Genomic DNA, 20,547 nt, shown 5'->3' on the forward strand with positions numbered 1-20,547 from the left:
GTTATAAATTGTGACAAGCACACTGAAGATGCACTTCAAAAAAGAGTAGTCATTAAAATCAGGTTCCCCTCAGCAAAAACTGCAGCAGCATCTATACAAGGAAAACCCCGGAGGAGAGTAATTATTGGGGGGGGGGAACCCCAACAGCATGGAGTTTTGCTGCGATGAGTGAAAAAGACGGTAAAGAAAACAACCTTTGGTTCCCATTGAAAAACGCACACCTTTAATGGAAACCAAAACTGAAAATTCCATCGGCCTCCAAATTTACAGCTTCCCTTCCCTTATTGGTGGGCTTGGCCATCTGAGGATTATATTGCTTTTCCTTTTTAATCTTAAATTCTCAAATCCATTTCTCAGCAACATGTCAAATTGTAATTACCAAAGACACACTCCCACCCTTCTTTACCACATCCCTTCCCCCCCCTCAAATGCCTGAAAACCAGGCCTGACCTTCACAGCCATGTCTTGAAAATCCTGACCAGCCTCGCGCACGATACTGCCGAGCCGGAAAATTGGACAGAAGGGATCGGTGTAGCGATTGTACACACACGTCTTCAAGTACGCTGTGCTGACGTTGGGAAGGATATTTCGCCTGCAGAGGAAGGAAAACAGGACCCAGAGTTACTATTTTGCAAGCACCAAACAAATTATATCATCACATCCAGGACCGAGGAGTGCGACGACTGTCAGCTGGCCGATACTTACTTACTGAAGTTGAACTTTGGATACCAGATGTTGTTCTTTATCAATACAGTAAAGTTTTCAGCATCCTTCAGAAAAGCAGGCCTGAAAGGAAATCAATTCTTAGTTACATGCTAAACTATTAAAAAAACAAAAAAACTCCACAGAACCTTAGAAGGGGTGTAAATATAGTGTACTTAAGATTACTTAGGTCAAACGACCAACATTTATTAATTAATTTATAATTCTTTATTGATTTTCCAAACTTCAATAGTGCAATACACAAATATATAACATATAAAAAGCCAATAAAAGCACAATCAACTTACAAATATGCATAACCAACCATTTTCTCCCACCCACCCACCCAATGATTATTCAATAAAACACGTTTTCCCAATAACCTTACCCTTTTCAAATTAATAATACCTTCCCATCCTCCCCCCACCCCAATTGTAAATACTCAATGGTCAAAATTATGACAGAAATAACCCCCCCACCCTTCCCTGGATGTGTACGAAAATAAACAAAAACTGTCATAAACTATAGTGAAGACCAACATTTATTAATTGTTCCCTCTCTCACACGGTGGCAATTCATCTTTTCTGTCACAGCCCCCCCAAACATGGAATTCCCTCCCTATTCATTTAAGGGAAGAATGCAGCCTAGACAGATTCAAGAGCAAGTTAAAATGCTTTCTTTTTAATGCATTTGACTGCTAGAACGTTATTAGGAGTCTCAATTGAATCCTATTTCCCAACTTATTTGAAGTCCACCGCTCTCACCCTTCCCATTGGTTTTTCCCCGACTTGTCTTATTTACTATCAACAACTTGTATTTCTTTCCCCATTTCCTCTTTTTGTTTAATATGTTTTGTCAGGTTAGTCTTATTTGTTTGTTTTATTTCCCCCAGAAATTTGTAATTTTTACTTTTTTTGTACATCGCTTAGAATTTTGAATAAGCGATTTAATCAAATTTTTAACAAACTTGAAACTAAAAACTTGATGAACATATGCAAATATGTAGGATGATCAATGTGCCGGTAACATAAGTAGGATGATCGATTATGCCATAGTTATGTCGGTCTTAATAACTCCGTATTGTAACACTGCTACAGAAGCCCCTGTAACTCTGTATAGAGACCATGTATTGTAACACCTTTACAGAAGCTCATGCAAACCGCTCTGAATTGACTCCCCAGTCATTAGTAGCGGTATAGAAGCTCACAATAAATCCGATAACACCCAAGAATTGCCACATGGCAGACATAAAGAACAAGATTATATGTGTGTGTGTGGGGTGGGGGAGGGGAGGGGCGAATGGAGTGAAAATTCTCATTAGTTTTTTTTTAAACCTTTTCACAATGGTTTCAGAAATCCAACTTCATAGCAGTTGTCGGTCTTATCACTTCTCAGGGGGTGTAGAAATTTATCAGACCTTTCATGCCCTGTGAAGTAGCACAAGTGTGTTGCTTTGACAAAACTGACCCCCCCCCCCCACCACCAAACATTCCAAAGCCTGACCCTGCATGTTTGTGTCTAAGGCTCTGCCTGCACAGACTTAAGCCAATCCGGTTAATATATCCTGCACCATCTGAAGCTCATCTTTCACTTGAAGTAGAAACTATTTCTACATCTGAATTAGGAAATTCTGTTAACCGAGTCAAGCCCTTCTTGTGAGGGACGAATCAGTATATAAAGCCAAAGATTGGATTTCATGGACACATTTACCAGGGAAACTTCATTCCTGTATGAAACCCTGTGTACAAATCTGAAGTTTGGCTGCAGGAAGGTATATGTACTTTAGATGATGTTATCAAAAGGGAAAATGCTTGATTTTTCACAACTGCAACAATCATTCGGCATTACAAAGTCTCAAGCATATAAGTGGTTGCAGTTGAAGCAGGCCATTCAGAAGGGGTTCCCTGATTGGCGAAATTTAAATAATCAGTATAGCTTGCCGGGCCTATGCTTCCAGACAGATTTGCTAAGACATCAGGCTGCCAAGTGGTATAAATTAATATCTGAATATTTGAACAAGAAGCCTAAAACCCAGTCTAAAAGACATTTGGAGCATTGAGATACTTAATGGCCACGGATTTGAACTTGGAGGATGAGACGTACAGTGTCAGCATCTATGAGACAAACTTGGTTTTTTTTCTGTTACATAGAGTTTTTTGGACCCCCTGTTCGTTTGCAGAAGTTAAGATAGTTCAAAATCTAATAAATGCTGTCACTGTCATCTTGAAATAGGGACACTGGATCATTTGTTGTTCTTTTGTCCTTTGATACTCAACTTTTGGAAATCAATATGGGGCAGCAACGAGCCCTTTCCTTTTGTTTTTTCCCCATATGTCTTTCGTTCCTATCCAAATTGTATTTCTAAATCCTATTTCCTTTTGTCTCCCGTCTGTCTATCTCATTTATCCCTTTTTAATATGCCAATTATTAGTTGATGTTTCTTTGTAATTTGTTGGGGGGGGGTTAAGTATTAATGGTATTTTAATGGCATTTTTATTATGTTCATGCTCTTTTATATATATTGCAAACTTGCTTAGAAATTAGAAAAGCGATTAAATCAAATTTTAATAAAACCTTGAAACCTTGATTTTGGAATCTTCAATTCCGCTGTCTTATGAAGTGGTTATTTGTGGTACATTGTTGTCACCTAAACCTCCTTTGGACAAATATAAAAGTAAATTATTTTCCATCATGACTGGGATAGCCATGCAAATGGTTACCAAAAACTGGAAAAATTGGGATCGACTTAATTTCTCCTTTTGGTGGGACTTTTTATGTTTATGCTACAAATATGAGAAAATGAATCCAGAAATGTTGTGTAATAATAAGTTATTTAAATTAACATGGAGTCCGTTGACATATTTTGTTCATGATGATTAGCTGGATTATTCTCCTGATTTCTTAATTTGATTTACACATCCAGGGAGGGTGGGTGGACGGAGAGGTATTATATTTTGATGTTATCATTGATCAATAAGTTCAATATGATTTTCACTATGGGCTCCTTTTACTAAGCTGCGCTAGCGAGCTTAGCACACGCTACAATGCCCCGCGCACTAGATGCTAATGCCACCATTGAGCTGGCATTAGTTTTTCCGAGTAGCGGGGGGTTAGCGTGCACTAATCTTTAATGTGCACTAAAAATGCTATTGCAGCTTAGTAAAAGGAGCCCTATATATCTGAAATAATGCATTTTGTTTTTGTTCTTGTATTGGGGTGGGAGGGAGGGGAAAATGTTTTTAAAGTATTTCTACGATTAATGTAAATGCAATTTTGAAGTTAATTATACGTATATGTATATTTTAATGCATTGTTTTGGAATGGAAAAATTAATAAAGATTTATTTTTTTTAAAAAATCTGACGTTTCCAACTTGTGGTGCAAGTCATTGGATAAAACTGAAACACAGGTTTGACTTTTAGGGGTCCTTTTATCAAGCTGCGCTAGCGAGGTTAGCGTGGACATTTCATCATGCGCTAACCCCGCGGCCGGATAAAAAACTAACGCCTGCTCAATAAAGGTGTTAGTGGCTAGTGCGGCAGACGGTTTAACACGCGGTATTACGCTCGTTAAACCCCGACCGTAGCTTGATAAAAGGACCCCTTAATTTAAAAGTTCTTAATGTGGGGGGGGTGTCTTAACTGTGAAAGCTAGAAGCCTATCAAAGCTTTCGGAAATTGACTAGAATCGTGTTCCTAATTTTAGGCTTTTAAATTTCACTAGCTGCCAGCTACTGGAAGGGACTGATTTAAAAAATAATAATTAAAAAATAAAAAACAACAACAAAAAAACAACTTTGGGTAGCAGAAGCTCTTTTTTTTTTCTGTCTGTCCTATTAATTGGCATTAATTTCCTTTTTTATAGCCCATTTACCGTCCTGTATATGTCTTCATTTAGGCAGTATTAGCAAGTACTCAATGCAGCAGCATCATAGGTTTGCCAGCAGGCTGCATCACCTGAGGGACCCTGCCCCACCCTCCAAACAGCCAAGGATACCAGCTGGCTCGACTCAACCAAAGTACATGGAAAACTGTAGTGACTATTTTCTACAATCCCTTGAGCTTAATCAGTAGCAGTAGCGGAAAGAGCACTGAATTTACCACCTGTGCTAGGTAGAACTGCTGAGAAAACCTGGCATTATCATGGCTTCTTTATTTTAATGTTCTGTCTGAAAACAGAGCACTACGAAAATGCAAGGTGTGAAAAAGCTACAAATAATCAGGATGAGAGGAGTCCAAAATGAAGTAACTTCTATAAAAACACTATATAAAAAATAACGTAGCAAGATCCAAAAGCACAGAGAACAATTATACATTTTGTGCCCATACAAAAGCACAGAGAACAATTATCCTCTATAATAAAACCCTAAGTGCGCATGCGCACTTAGGAGGCCGTGATCCCTGCCACCATGATGTGTGCTTCTGTGGCCGTATTCTATTTGCGGTACATAAGCTGTTTGCAGCACGCAACGGTTTCAGCGGGTTGGAAGCCGGCCTCAACGAAAAAAAACAAACAAACACTGCCCACGGAGACAAACAGGAAGCGAAGGACCGGCAATCGAGCAGCCTGGAGCAGAAGGACAGATAGAGAGTGTGATCATTGGAGATAACTCCACATAAGGTGCTGCTGCAGGCACCCCGGCAACTGGAAGAGGAGAAGAGGGCCCGATGATAGGGAGAGACCGCTGGTGCTGCTGGATAGAGGGGGAAGGTAAAAGGAAGGGATAATGGCTACTGTTGGACAGGGGGAACAGGGAAGGGGTGTTGTTGAACAAGGGGGAGGTAAAAGTTAGGGAGAGCAGGGAAGAGGTGCTGCTGGACAAGGGGGAGGTAAAACCAATGGAGATGGGCTACTGCTGAACAGGGGGAGCAGTGAAGGAGTGCTGCTAGACAGGGGGGGAGGTAAAAGTAAGGGAAAAGGCCTACTGCTAAGACAGTGGGAGCAGAGAAGGGGGGTGTTGCTGGACAGGGGGGAGAAAAAAGTAAGGAAGAAGAGCTGCTAGCACCCGTTAATGTAACAGGCTAAAAAACTAGTAAATTATAATTGTTCTCTGCACTTTTGTATGGCGCAGTTTGTGCTCACGTGGAATGGGACATCAATAACGGAAGTTGGGCTCAGCCTTTTCGTGTGGACTTTCAAGCCATGGACATGCTCATCTTATTGTGATAAAGTATTTGGGATATATTCTTTCTATTTTGGACATTTGCGTTCCATTAAGAACTGCTATATTTTTTCAGTTTTTGCCCTCCTGTGTTGCTTTGACATCTCTAAGAAATGAGAATTTTTCCTACTTTAAACATTTCTAGTTTTGCCACTCCTGTTGTTGGAGGAAACAATTACTTCTTTGTGGGGGTGGAGGTATTCTGGCTTATGATGAACTAAGTGGTCACTCACTGGGTTCCATTTGATGAGTCCCTTGACTGGCTGTGAGGCCTTTTTCTCCACCATATTTTTCATTGCTGTTTGTTTCCTACTAGAGAATGACACGGTGACAAAATTCATCACCGTTCCCGTCCCCGCAGATAACCGCGGGAAACCATCTTCATGTCATTCTTTAAAGAAAGAGGGAAGAATCAGAGTATGAATGGCCACAACCACTGACCCGCAAGCTTTGCTTTGAAGAATGCTGGTGTAGAAGGACCGAGGTTGAAACAGACACTACAAAATGACAGTCTCTGGTATCCAGAGCAGATATTGTGATGTCATAATGCCTCATTCCACCAGTGCCTAAGAGCCAATCACATCAGTGATGTCACAATGGCTTCATTATCCTTGGCTCACATAAGAATCAGAGTATGAATGGCCACAACCACTGACCCGCAAGCTTTGTTTTGAAGAATGCTGGTGTAGAAGGACCGAGGTTGAAACAGACACTACAAAATGACAGTCTCTGGTATCCAGAGCAGATATTGTGATGTCATAATGCCTCATTCCACCAGTGCCTAAGAGCCAATCACATCAGTGATGTCACAATGGCTTCATTATCCTTGGCTCACATAAGAATCAGAGTATGAATGGCCACAACCACTGACCCGCAAGCTTTGCTTTGAAAAATGCTGGTGTAGAAGGACTGAGGCTGAAATAGACACTAGAAAATGACATGGGATTATTTCCGGAACGATGATGAATTTTGTCATCGTGTCAATTTCCTACCTCAGCAGAAGGAGATTAAAAGTTTCTTTATATATAAGTGATTTCGATTATCTCTTCCAGTGATTTTGGTTGTACTTTTCAAATACCTCATTTACGTTGGTAAATGACCCTCACTGGGAGCAAATTTCTAAAGGATCTTCTGCAGATAAAACTCACCACTGTCCGCACATTCCAGGCCACTTACAAAAACGATTCCACATGTGCTTTTATGGGACCAGAGGTAGGTGTGTTCAGGTTCAACACAGTTCACGTGTGGGTTATACAATAAGAGGGAAATTCTGTAGAAAAAGCTCAGATGTCCAGAGATCCAAGATGGCCGCAGACCCTTCTGGCTGAGCAAAACGCTGCAGAGTCTTACCTCCAACAACTTTTGAATCGCTGCCTGAGATACCCGCTTCTCTCCATGCCGAAACGAAGAGGACGCAGTGCCGCTGGAGCCTCGCAGCAGTCCGGAGCAGCGGTCTTCGGTAACATAGAGGAGCTTCTCCGGCGTATGCAGGAGACACCCCGGGAGACCTGCTGGAGACGCTCCGGAGGGGCGGAACGGATGCAGTCTCCTTGGGCTTAGAGACAACATTGAGCCCCGACGCCAGAGCACCTCCCCCTCCTGCTCAGATTACCAGCTCCCCACGAGAGGAGGTGTGTCCGGAGCATGGGCAGTACCCTCCATCGGAGGCCATAGAGAGCAGAGAGGGGAGAATGGAGACAAACTCCCGTTTGCAGGAGAGTTTGGAAGAAACTGAGAGTCTAACAACTATAGGGGTAAATCGGAACCAGAGTAGCCCTGCTCAAGAGGGGTCATCAGCTGGTGAGACTTCTAATCTTACTAATGATTCTTATATTAAAAAAACCCAGAGAGGTAACCCTGGATTCCCTATGGGATCTGGTGGCAGACTTGGCAAAATCAATTAAACCCCAACTGACTCAGTTGGAAGAAAGACTTAAAGTTCAAGAGACTATGGTGGGGAATTTGAAAGTTGAATTTGATGAGTCAAAAAGTTCCCTAGAAAATATCCACCAAGAATTGAAAGTTTCTAAACTGATTAGAGAAACATTAAAGGTAATATCAATTTGAGAAGGAAGCTGGAATCCTTAGAAAATACTTCTAGAAATAATAACCTCAGATTAATCAACTTTCCGAGGGTTGCAACAATATCTCCAAGAGATATAGTGAAACGTTATATGATGGAAATCTTGGAAATTTCTGAAGATATGTTGCCACCACTTACGCAGGCTTACTATCTTGGTACCTATTAAAAGAGAAGAACAGCAACGACAACAAGAAAAAGGGACCAGCAACCATTAGATGTTACAGCAATATTGGAACTTTCGGATATAGAAATGGCTCCCCCGGCGACACTTTTGATTACGGTAGCCTTAGCACCAGATAAAAACTGGTTGCTTAGGCTTTTCTTCAAAAATAGACAAAAAATGTTTATGGGACTTAAAATATTGATTTTTCCAGATCTGGCTCGAGATACGCAAAGAAGGAGATGTGAATGTCTTCTTTTAAAATCAGGGGTTATAGCTTTGGGGGCGACCTTTTATCTTCGACACCCCTGTAAACGTGTGATACAATATCGCACAAAAAAATGTGTTTTCTTTGATCCAAGCCAGCCGACAACATTCTTGTCTACAGCGCCTCAGGTTTAAGGGGAAATATGAGGGCGAAATTGATTATTTGTTTTCCTGTCTCAGTCTAAAGGGCTTTTTTCTTCTTTATATATCAATTTAGTTTGATAATATTACTTTAATTTTCCGCTAAGTATACCTTGGATCCTTATTGTGGACTTGAGTTGCAGTTAAGCTATAATGATTTTCTTTTTATTGATGTTTGAGACGTTAGAGTGAATATATTATTGCCTTACTGGCTTACCTTTATCTTTCTGTACAAGTGATACTTGATTTGTAATTTGAAAATGATATATAAATAAATAATAAAAAAAGAGGGAAATTCTGTAAGGGCTGCCTAAAGTTAGACACCAACACCAACGAACAAAATTGGATTAAGGCTTCTCCATAAGAAACTGATGACTAACATTTTTTGTTAATATAAGGAGATATCGGTGAATAAGTGCTCCCCAGCATCTTAGAATAGACAAATGAAGCAGTTCGTTAATTTTATCAACTACTCGCATCCTATAGCTCCATCAATTGGTTTTGTTTTTCTTTAATATGAAGTGCTCAACACTGAAAAATATTTTAATACAAAAGTCCATAATACAATGAAAATGACAAAAATTGCTGAAAAAAAAAACAAAAAACACAAAGAAGCAAAATTCAAGAATATATTTAAAAAAAAACCTAAACTCACCTTATATAGATAGTGCTACCATATGGCTCCAGAAAAAATGAGGATGGATTGAGACAACCGGTTTTTACTTTCATTGTTTTTAGTGGAAGTAAGGAAGAGAGACAGACATCTGGGTTATACTCCCACTGAAAGCTGGCGCAATCCATCCTCTTTCTTCTGGAGCCATATAGTAACCCTATATGCAGACAAATGAGACCAGGACACTAGGACTAGGGGACATGCGATGAAGATACAGTGGTACATTGGTTTACGAGCATAATTTGTTCCAGAAGCATGCTTGTAATCCAAAGCACTCGTATATCAAAGCAACTTTTCCCATAAGAGTTAATGTAGACTAGAACAATTCGTTCCACATCCCCAAAAACTTAATTACCATTAGCGACGCCTCCACCGCTGCCTCAGACCTATCCATGCGGCTCCTCCAGTTCTCCTCCTCTGCCTGTTCGCTGCCTCACTGATGTTCGCTGCCTCTCACTGTGGGTTGTGCGGGTGGCGATGGTACACCTCGGCTCCAGGGTGCTGGCTGTAAGCAAACTGCCGCCGCCACTGAGCCCGGATAGGCACCGTTGGCCCTGCCGCTCCCATATGCTGCCCCTCCCCCCCCCCCGAATGCCACTACCCCCTCTTCTGGGACTCTCTGGTGCTGGCTCACTCCTGCTGGATGCACCCTGACTCCCATGCTTCCCCCGAGGCCACAGGCGCTGTTATCGCCTCCTTCCCCCCCCCCACCGGCCCTGTCCTTACCCGTGTGCCGCCGGTGATAGAAAGTGCCTGCCACCGGTCTGCTGCTGAACCTTGAGCATCTGCGCATGCTCAAGGCCTTCTGGATCTCACCCTCTCCGAGATTCTCATGAGATCTCAAGTCTCATGAGAATCTCGGTAAGGGTGATATCCAGAAGGCCTTGAGCATGCGCAGATGCTCAAGGCCCAGAAGCAGATTGGCGGCAGGCACTTTCTAACACTGGTGGCACACGGATAAGGACAGGGCTGGTCAGTGGGTGGGGAGGAGGCGATCGCGAAGGGAGGGAGCAGCGCCGGTGGCCTCGGGGGGAGCAATACTGCCGGTTCTCGCGGTCGGGTCAGGTGGGGGCTCACAAATTGAGTCAACACTGTTTGTGAGACAAGATTTGCGAGAATGTTTTGCTTGTCTTGCAAAACACTCGCAAACCGCGTTATTCACAAATCGAGGTTTGACTGTACTAAATAGTAGATTTCAAACAAACCGGAGAAAATATTTCTTCACACATGTAATTAAAACTCTGGAATTTGCTGCCAAAGAATGTGGTGAAATCAGTTAACATGATGGGGTTTAAAAAAGGCTTGGATAATTTCCCAAAAGAGGATAATTTAATAAATTTTCCTAAAAGGCCATTAATGAGATGGCTTGGGGAAATCCACTGCTGATTCCTAGGTTCTTAGGCATTGGTGGAATGAGGCATTATGACATCACAATCTTAGCTCTGGAACGTTGCTACTGTTTGGGTTTCTGCCAGGTACTTGGGCCCTGGGTTGGCCACTGTTGGAAACAGGATACTGGGCTTGATGGATCTTCGGTCTGTCCCAGTATGACAATTCTTATATTTTTATGTGAGCCAAGTGTAGGATAATCAAGCCATTGTGACATCACTGGTGAGGCTGGCTCTTAGGCATTGGTGGAAAGAGGGATTATGACATCACAATCTCAGCTCTGGAATATTGCTACTCTTTGGATTTTTGCAAGATTCCGGAACCCCAATGAGAGTAACGTTCCAGAGCTGAGATTATGATGTCATAATGCCTCATTCCACAGTACTTCAGAGTCAACCTCATCAGTGATGTTACAACGGCTTGATTGCCTTATACTTGGCACACTTAAGAGCATAAGAACAGCCATACTGGGTCAGACTAATGGTCCATCAAGCCCAGTAGCCCATTCTCACGGTGGCCAATCCAGGTTACTAGTACCTGGCCAAAACCCAAGGAGAAGCAATATTCCATGCTACCGATCCAGGGCAAGTAGTGGCTTCTCCCATGCCTCTCTCAATAACAAAGACTATGGACTTCTCCTCCAGGAAATTGTCCAAACCTTTCTTAAAACCAGCTATGCTATCCGCTCTTACCACAACCTCTGGCAACGCGTTCCAGAGCTTAACTATCCTCAAAGTGAAAAAAAATTTCCTCCTATTGGTTTTAAAAGTATTTCCCTGTAACTTCATCAAGTGTCCCCTAGTCTTTTGTCATTTTTGACAGAGTGAAAAATCGATCTCATTCTACTCCACTCAGAATTTTGTAGACTTCAGTCATATCTCCCCTCAGCTATCTCTTTTCAAAGCTGAAGAGCCCCAACCTTTTCTGTCTTTCCTCATACGAGAGAAGTTCCATCCTCTGGCAGAAGTGAAAAGCATCTCCAAGCTACTGCAAGCTACTGTTTGTGCCAGCTTGGCTCTCCCTCTGATGTCACTTCTTGGTCATGGGACCAGGAAATGACATCAGAGGGAGAGCCGAGGTTGGCACGAGCAGAAGGTCAGAGATGCTGCTCCCTTCTGCCAGCAAAGTTTTCAAGAGGTACTGGGGGGGGGAGGCAAGTGGGAGAGGGGCACATGGCTTGGTGATGCCCGACATCACCAGCCTGAGTGCCTCCTTCCCTGCAGGTATGAGTGGGGATGAGTTAGATTCTGGGAAGGCTAGTGTTAATATGATCATAATTCTAAAGTTTAAGTTATCAAAATCTTGGAAGGGTGCAAAGGATCTTAAAGTTAGCTGGGAAGGAATGCAAGAATGAAGGGTCACTTAGGGAGCATAAAACCCCTGCTATTCACGCTATATGAATTATAGTTAGCAGTAAAAAAAAAACAAAAAAACACGCACTTAGGGACAATGGTGTCATTTTCCACAGGACACCAGGCAAAGATCTGGCAGGTCTTCACAGAGCTGTTGTAATAAGCTACACATTTTCCTGTCTGGAATCCTAAGATGTGAACAGAAAAGAATATAACGTTAATAATAGACAAGCCCCATAAATAACTCTCATACGTTCAGAATAAGAGTTAAAAAAAAAAAAAATAAATCACCCCCCAAATGAGCTACACTGTCCGATAGTTATGCTGCGACACTGCCCAAAATGAACAAGAGCCCCTTAACTGTGTCCTTCATTCCCCAAGCATTTCAGCTCCTAAAACTAGAGAGTTTTAACACCAGCCATCCTGCCTCCTCACCCCCCCCCCCAATCCAGTATGGGGGATCCCCCAGCTGCATGCTCAGTATCACTGGATCCTGGCGTATTCATGTAATCCTTAAGGATAAACTAAAAGACCCTAGCTGCTTTCCTATAAAGGAAAGGCTCAAGTGGCTACGACTCTTCTGCTTGGAGAAGAGATGGCTCAGGGGAGATACAACATTGGTCTATAAAATACTGAGTGGACTGGAATGAGTAGATATGAACATTTATTCTTTCCCAAAAATATTAGAAGTAGGGGGACATAATATGAAGCTAGCAAAATAAACAGAAAATATTTCTTCACTCAGTGTGTAACTAAACTCTGGAATTTGTTGCCAAAGAACGTGGTACAGGTACGAGATCCTTTATCTGAAATTCCCAAACCCGAAAAGTTCTGAACACCGAAATTTGATGAGAACCAGAAGTAGTCATTTCCCTGATGTGACACAAGCTAAAACTAATATAGGTGCGTGTGCTTGTCCTCCCTCCCCCCCAGTAGAATCCCTTCTCTGATGGCACTGCCATCGTCAGCCCCCTCTCCCCCCCCGAACTGGCAGTTCCCCTGCATCAGACCCCCCTCAACCTAGCATTTCCCCCACCATCAGAGCACCTCTCCATCCCTCTTCCCCACATCCAAACAGTGATGACCCACCCCCCTCACAGACCAAGCGGCAGGACCCCCAGGCCAACAGTGCTTCCATGGTGTTCTAGTAGGACACTGGAACAGGAGCGATTCTCACTCATTCCTGTCCATACTCTCTCAGTGCTGAAAATGGCTGCCGAGACTTGGGTCTGGGAGGGGGATGGGGTAGGTCATTACTCTTTGGGGTGGGGGGAAGAGGGAGGAAGAGAGTATATATATATATAGTAAAGGTACAAGATCCATTCCGAAAAGCTCCAAAAACCAAAATATGCTTGGTCCCAAGAATTTTAGATAAAGGATCTTGTACCTGTATAAAGCAGTTAACTTAGCATGGTTTAAAAAAGGTTGGATAATTTCCAAAAAGTCCATAAGCCATTATTAAGAGGAGACTTGGGAAAATCTACAGAGTATCGGGCTTCATCAGGGAATCACACCAATTGATTTCTAAATTTTTAGAGATTGTGTAAAGGCAGAGAATTGTCTGAAAGTATTAAACAAATGGGGCCAGTAAGTTTTAATGCCACATTAAATTTAAATCTCATTCTACTCTTGAGGTTGAGAATTCAAGAAATTAATAATGCCATTTTACAGGGAAAGGGAAAGAAGAGGTGTAGGAAAGCATGTTTGAGTCGCAAGTCGGAATAATGCCAACAGACTTTCCCGCCAAAATTCAAATTCAGGACCAACGGACTTTCCTATTTCAATCACCCTAAGCCCCAGCCAATCAGGTTGGAGGACTCACTATATATAAAAACAAACTGCAGGCCTCACAGCACACCCTAAAAACGCCTCAGTCTGATGGCTGAAACGTCTGTTCTACCTACCCAGACAGGGCGAGACCTGGACAACTGCAACAATCATTCCTGGTATGTTCAATGATGAGTACTAAGAATTTAAACTTTTTTAGAAGAAGTAGTCAGGATATAAGCCAAGAGAGAGAAAAATAATAAGAAAAGTGGATGAACAGAAAGGAGACTCCCAGTGAAGGTGGAGACAAAATGCTGAGAGAATCCTTGAAAAGCAGAGAAGCGCGAGGGACCCCAGTCTACAAAGGAGAGAAGAAAGGATGAGGAGATGAACCAGGGTCTGTGGCACCAAAGCAGAGAAGCGCGCGGGTCCTCAATCTACAAAGGAGAGAAGAAAGGATGAGGAGATGAACCAGGGTCTGTGGCACCAAAGCAGAGAAGAACAAGGCAGACTAAATTTGCATCGATAACTGCTGTCATTTTCTGTTTAGGTCACCACCCGAAAAGGGAAGTTAAACATCAAGATAAATTGGCCAAACCTCATGCACAGAAATAAGATGTGGCGCTAAGTTAAGAGTAGTCAGAGCACTACCCTCACTCTTATCATTTTTTGCTTTGACAAGTCAGAAAATTACAAAACTTCGTTAACCACGTGCAATGTTACTGTGGCAAATAAGTGCTGATAAAGTTCCCCAAAATAAGCAACGCCTCAAGACAAGACGTTTGTGGTCAGACCTATAAACATTAGCAGAATGAACTGGCAGGAACACACGAGCTACATTGCTGCGTATAGGAAAGGCCATATCAAACAAAACACACTTCCCTCAACCCCCAAGAAGTTCTTTACAAAATATACTTAAGCGTAAATATGAAGCTTTAAATATGGAAAGTATACGCTCAGAGACCTGAAGGTGTAAAACGGAGGTCAAGCCCCCAAGCACCTCACCACCCAATCATTGCACAGTCTTCCACATTTGACAGCTTATATGTTGAAACAAAGGTTCAATAATATAATACGCTGCGTTGTTCATCTCTTTGCAAAAACTAAAAAAAACGCAATGCACTTGCCACGTTTTGTTCACTGCTTCAGGGAACCAATATTCAAACTTTAAATCATTAGAAGACAGCTTAAGAGGGTGGGTTTCTGATTTAATTATTCATTTGTTAAAATAAAAAATAAAAAAAGGACACTCCAAGGCACTTAACTTCTTAAGGAATGTATAGGGAAAAACCAGGCAGGTCTGTCTCACCATTACTGTGCGTGCCCACATAGCCTGTGACACAGTCACTGTTCGATTTACATAGTGTGTTGTCATCCGGAAGCTGGAAGACAGGGGAGGGAAAAAAAAAAAAAAAAGTCAGCAAAATCACCACCACAAGAAAATGAATTACAATGCAGCAGTGCAGATTCCATTTACCATTCAATGGGCTTTTTGTTTCAAAGAAAGGTCTGGAAGTCAATAAGTGCCCTTTAATCCATCTCTCTCTATATGGGTCCTTTCTATTATGGTTTAAATTACTGGTTGCAATTTTTCCAATATCTAAAGGAATATGCTGTAATTGTACAGGCACCTGTTTCATTTTGTTTTATCAAAACTTGTTTTTGATATGTGTATTTAATGAAAGCAATTAAAAAAAAACAAAAAACAGCCCCCCTCCCGATTTGTGGTTTCCCCAATCGCAAATTTGGTCATTCGTGATTTTATTTTTAGCCTTGATTTTTAAGTGAGAAACGCTGCCCCAGACATCCCCCAGACCTTACCTGGTAGTCTAGCGGCGAATTCACAGCACAGCTCTGCACGGGGCAGGAACGTAGGAAGATCGCTCCTGCCCTGCCGCTAGACCACCTGGTAAGGTCGGGGACGCAGAAGGGTGGGTCAGAGCCGGGCCAAAAAATTATTCGCGATTTTCCCTATTTGCGGGCTGGCTCTGCCCCTAACCCCCGCGAATATCGAGGGTCTGCTATATAGACACACACAAGACTTGCTATAGTTACAGAGCCGACGGCAACCAGCTTATCCAGTGTGCCCCCATCCTGCCAGTTATACAGCCCAGCGGCTGGCCAGGTATGACCACTTCTAGGATATTATGCCTCAACCAAGACCATATGGTCACCTTCCTCATCTGTGCTCTACCCTCTTAGGCAGATGAGTGTGCAACGCCCCCATCCGTCCCATGTCTAATCAAGATTTTGCTAGCATTAATGACTATTTAGATTACACAGTTGTTGCCTCTCTATGTAACTTGGCAGACGGATCTGGCAACGAGACCAGCTGCATTTCTTCAGGAATTCTAAAGACTACTGTTCCAGGTTGTTTGGTTGCCTGGACGCTAACATGCCATTCACTCTCAAATCATTCAATTAAGAACTTTTAATTATCTTAAAATCAGTGGTTCTCAGTCCAGTCCTCAGGACACACCAAGAAATCAACAATGAATATGCATGAAATAAATTTGCATATACAGCCACTCTATGCGACTCTCTCATGCGTATTCCATTGTGGGCATCCTGAAAGCCTGACTGGCAGTCCTGAGGACCGAGTTGAGAAATCCTGCTTTAACACACAGGTTGCTAGTTCAGTGTTTCTCAACTCGGACCTGAAGACCCCCCCCTTGCCAGTCAGGTTTTCGAGATATCCACGATGAATATGCATGAAAGGAATTTGCTTGTAATGGAGGCAGTGTATGCAAATCAATGTGGATATCCAGAAAACCTGACTGGCAAGGGGGTTCTCCAGGACCGAGTTGAGAAAGAGCTGAGAAACACTGTGCTAGTTCATGCCTCTGCTTCCCCCCCTTTTTTATATAATTATACCATCTTCTTTATCTACCCCAGTGTTCTATATCCCTGGTCTATAGTTTATACTTTATGAAAATTTGATAAAACGCTGTACAATAAAAATCAAAATAAAGAACAAAACCAGTACAAAAACAAACTTACTTCTTGCCCTGTTGAAGACTGCTAATTTTAGCCTCTACCTCTTCCACTGGGTCTAGGGGACCCCCCATGAACCTAATGCATAGTTTCTCCAATTTGGTCCAAATTTATTTTTATTTTTATTTAAAACACCAAACTTAATGAATAATCTAGCGTTGAGTTTATTGGCAGAAAATACAGTCTAAGCATCCAGTATAGCCGGGTTTAAACGGGCTTTGGACACATTCCTGAATGAAACGGTCTATAAATAATTATCAGCCAGGTAGACTTGGGAAAACCACCGTTTATCCCTAAAAGAAAGCAGGAAAGGAGGTACTTGCTTCCCAGATCCTGCTGGGAAATCCCCCATGACCCAGACTGGCCACTCTCAGATAAATGATGCGGGACTAGAAGACATAGTAATCTGACCTAGTAAGGCCCAGCTTTTCTTATGGAAGCATATTCCATACAATGTCACCCTTTCCATGAAAAACATATCCCAACGATGCTCCCGAGTACTCCCTTGGTGCCTCAGTCCTAAATCTTCCTTTCCTGCTGAGAAAGAGCAGAAGAAACATATACCTACGAATACATAGTAACAGTAAATGACGGCAAATAAAGACCTGAACGGTCCATCCAGTCTGCCCATTAGTTATATCCATTACAAATACATGATTAAATTCACTTGTCTCTTCTTTGATATTTCTGGGTCATGGACTGTAAAGTCCACCTGGTATTGTCCTAGGTTCCAAATGCTGAAGTTGCCATCTAATCAAGCCACTGTGACATCACTGCTGAGGCTGGCTCTTGGGCATTGGTGGAATGAGGCATTATGACACCACAATCTAAGCTCTGGAATGTTGCTACTCTTTGGGTTTCTGCCAGGTAACATAGTAATTGACAGCAGATGAAGACCTGAACAGTCCATCCATTCTGCCCATAAGTTATACCCATTAAAAATACATGATTAAATTAACTTGTCTCTTCTTTGATATTTCTGGGTCATAGACTATAAAGTCCACCTGGTATTGTCCTAGGTTCCAACTGCTGAAGTTGCCATCCAATCAAGCCATTGTGACATCACTGCTGAGGTTGGCTCTTAGGCATTGGTGGATTGAAGCATTATGACATCACAATCTAAGCTCTGGAATGTTGCTACTCTTTGGGTTTCTGCCAGGTAACATAGTAAATGACAGCAGATAAAGACCTGAACGGTCCATCCAGTCTGCCCATATGTTATACCCAATATAAATATATGATTAAATTAACTTGTCTCTTCTTTGATATTTCTGGGTCATAGACTGTAAAGTCCACCTGGTATTGTCCTAGGTTCCAAATGCTAAAGTTGCCGTCCAAGCTCACTCCAGCCTATCCAACCATCCTGTTTGCAGGATATCTACCATAAAGTCTGGCCAGTAACATCCTCATGTTCCAAGTTATTGGAGTTCCCACTGATGCCCTCCCCAGCCCAATCCTACACCAAATTATCTGTCCAGTCCAAATTATCTGTCCAGTCTGCCTTAACTCTTTAATTTATATTCTTCGCTTTCTAATTAGAGATCCTCTACCTTTCAGATATTTGAATGTCGCATATAGCCTCTTCTTTAGGGGGGAAAATGTATCTTGATCTCTATATTATATTTCATAAGATTTTTCAGTACAAATCCCATACTGTTTCAGCAGCCCTTCTCTGAACGCCCTTCACCCTGAATAGATGTTTCTGGATATACAGTATGGCCTCCAAGTATGGGCACTCCAATCACCTGTAGGACAATAATACCATTTTTTGCCTTAATACTAACACCGTTTCCATTATGTATTTTAGCATCCTTCCTGCTCTGGGCAGTACCTTGTCACTCAGTTTTATTACCTTAAAACTGAATATAGATCATCACTTTCCTTTTCTGGGAACATCAGTATCTCCCAGTATGCTGTACCATTCCCTTATACAGTATCTCTGCATCACCAAATGCTTAACTCTGTAGGTTTTCATAGCTAACACTCATCTTAGGTCACCATTAAGACCGCAGATCTTAATGTCATCCAGAAAAAGGCAAAGCTTGTCCTCCTCACCCCAGAGCAATACTATAAAACCAAAAAGGCTGTTTAGCTCATACAAACGCACCCTCGCACGGTAGCCCATTAGTAGTTCATTTTCTGTGGCAAATGCTTCTTCTGCTTACCTCAGGACACAGACCTTGCTTTTGATTTTGTGTAAGGATTGCATTTGTCATGACAAAAAATGCATTTTCTTCCTAAATTAGAACAAAATTGAAAACAAAACCTGTTAACGTAAGAACACACAGTAGTAGCGTAGCCAAAACCACATTTTCAATGAGACCCACAGTGAACATGGATGGGCACTAAGCACCCCATTCCTCTGCCTCCCCCATCCTCTCCCCAAATTAAAAATTAGCCGACAGGGTTCCTCAAGCCCTGTCAACTGAAGAAATATGGAGCCGTCCCAGTCGGCTCAAGCGTTGCCCCAATGAGCTCAAGCGTGGTTGTCAGTGGCTCAAAGTGCAGCTTGGTGCCACCATTGGCAGAATTACTTGAGCCGTCAATAGCCACACTTGAGCTCACTGGGATGGCTCTGGATTTATTCAGCTGGTGGAGCTTGGGGATCCATGCTAGCTACGGAATGGTGCATCCAGCCACAGGTGGACCCAAGGCAAAACGGGGAGGACCGAAGCCAGCCCAGGTCCACTATGGTTATGCCACAGAAACAGACAAACGTGTTACTTGAAATGAGGGTTAAGTGTTACAAAACATTTAGAGCTCATGACATTAGCTTTGTGTGTGTGTGGGGGGGGGGGGGGAGCAGTGGGCTAAGAACCTGCAGTTCCGTTTGACCCTGGGCAAGTCACAACCCTCCACTGTCTCCACTGCCCCTAGTGGCTTGTGGGCCCACTAGGAAGAGAGAACATGCTTGCATATAATCAATGTAAGCCACTGTGATTGTACCATAAAAAGGAGGTAATTCAAATCCTATTACTCTTTATATTATATTATAATATTACATAATCAAAAGAAGATCCCCAGCCTTGAACAAACCCCAGATAACGAGAGCTCATTTTTAAAAATAAATTTGCATTTAATCAACAAATTTGCATTTAATTAACAAACAAGTAAATACTTGAAAGCAAAACACACCTTCATAACAATATTTAAACAAGAAATGGGGGGGGGGGGTGATCTGATTACATTTCCTATGTGTGACTATTGTATTTCGAATTTAAATTTAATTTAAAAAAAAAACTTCTACAGAAATAAAATGTGCTACTAAGACTACAAAGTAAAGGAAGAACCCAATAAATGTCCCTTGAAGCAACAGGGCAAAATTTAAGGCCCCCCTTTCACAAAGTATTTTAGCGTGTAGTAAATGCTCTGAAGCCCATAGGGGTTTAAAGGGCTTCAGGGCTTTTGCCGCTCGGCACTCGCTAGCGCTGCTTTGTAAAATGGGCCTAAGAGAGAAAAGAAACTTAAAAAACCCCTAAGATGGGAATTCCGATAGCTTAGCTTCTTTAAAAAAAACAACAAAACCCCCCCCCAAAAAAACTGCAATTGGTCTGGATCAAAGGAAACAGCAAGGGCTCCTTTTCTTCATTCTTTTGGGATATTTCCGCAGGTGGGGCATTTGTTGAGTCATAAGAGGGTTCCCCATCCTCTGCAGCCTTGTACATGAGAGGTGGAATCATTTAACACTGGGACAATATTGAGGTTTCAGCCCTATTGGTACGTTTTTGGGCTTGTTTTATACTATCGCTCCATTCCACATTACTTATTTACATTTATAAGACAGGATGGGTGTTTTACTGTTGCTCTCCCAGGGGATTTAGGGGAGGGGGGCACTGGCTACTGGGGTTATTGGGTTGGG

The 20,547-nt window shown here is 42.3% G+C and overlaps 1 protein-coding gene across 3 annotated transcripts in view; it reads right to left on the minus strand.

Moving 5' to 3' along the window:
• Positions 1–20,547, minus strand: part of P2RX4 (purinergic receptor P2X 4) — a 50,938-nt gene that overhangs the window by 15,351 nt on the left and 15,040 nt on the right. For all 3 annotated transcript variants that reach the window (XM_033956216.1, XM_033956215.1, XM_033956214.1), the window contains exons 3-7: positions 18,854–18,925; positions 15,004–15,076; positions 12,016–12,115; positions 706–786; positions 451–592 (exon numbers count right to left, since the gene is read on the minus strand). In XM_033956216.1, the coding sequence (XP_033812107.1) occupies positions 451–592; positions 706–786; positions 12,016–12,115; positions 15,004–15,076; positions 18,854–18,925 (468 nt within the window). The remainder of the gene's footprint in view (positions 1–450; positions 593–705; positions 787–12,015; positions 12,116–15,003; positions 15,077–18,853; positions 18,926–20,547) is intronic.

The sequence above is a fragment of the Geotrypetes seraphini genome, chromosome 8, assembly GCF_902459505.1.
Source record: "Geotrypetes seraphini chromosome 8, aGeoSer1.1, whole genome shotgun sequence".
NCBI classification, from domain to species: domain Eukaryota; kingdom Metazoa; phylum Chordata; class Amphibia; order Gymnophiona; family Dermophiidae; genus Geotrypetes; species Geotrypetes seraphini.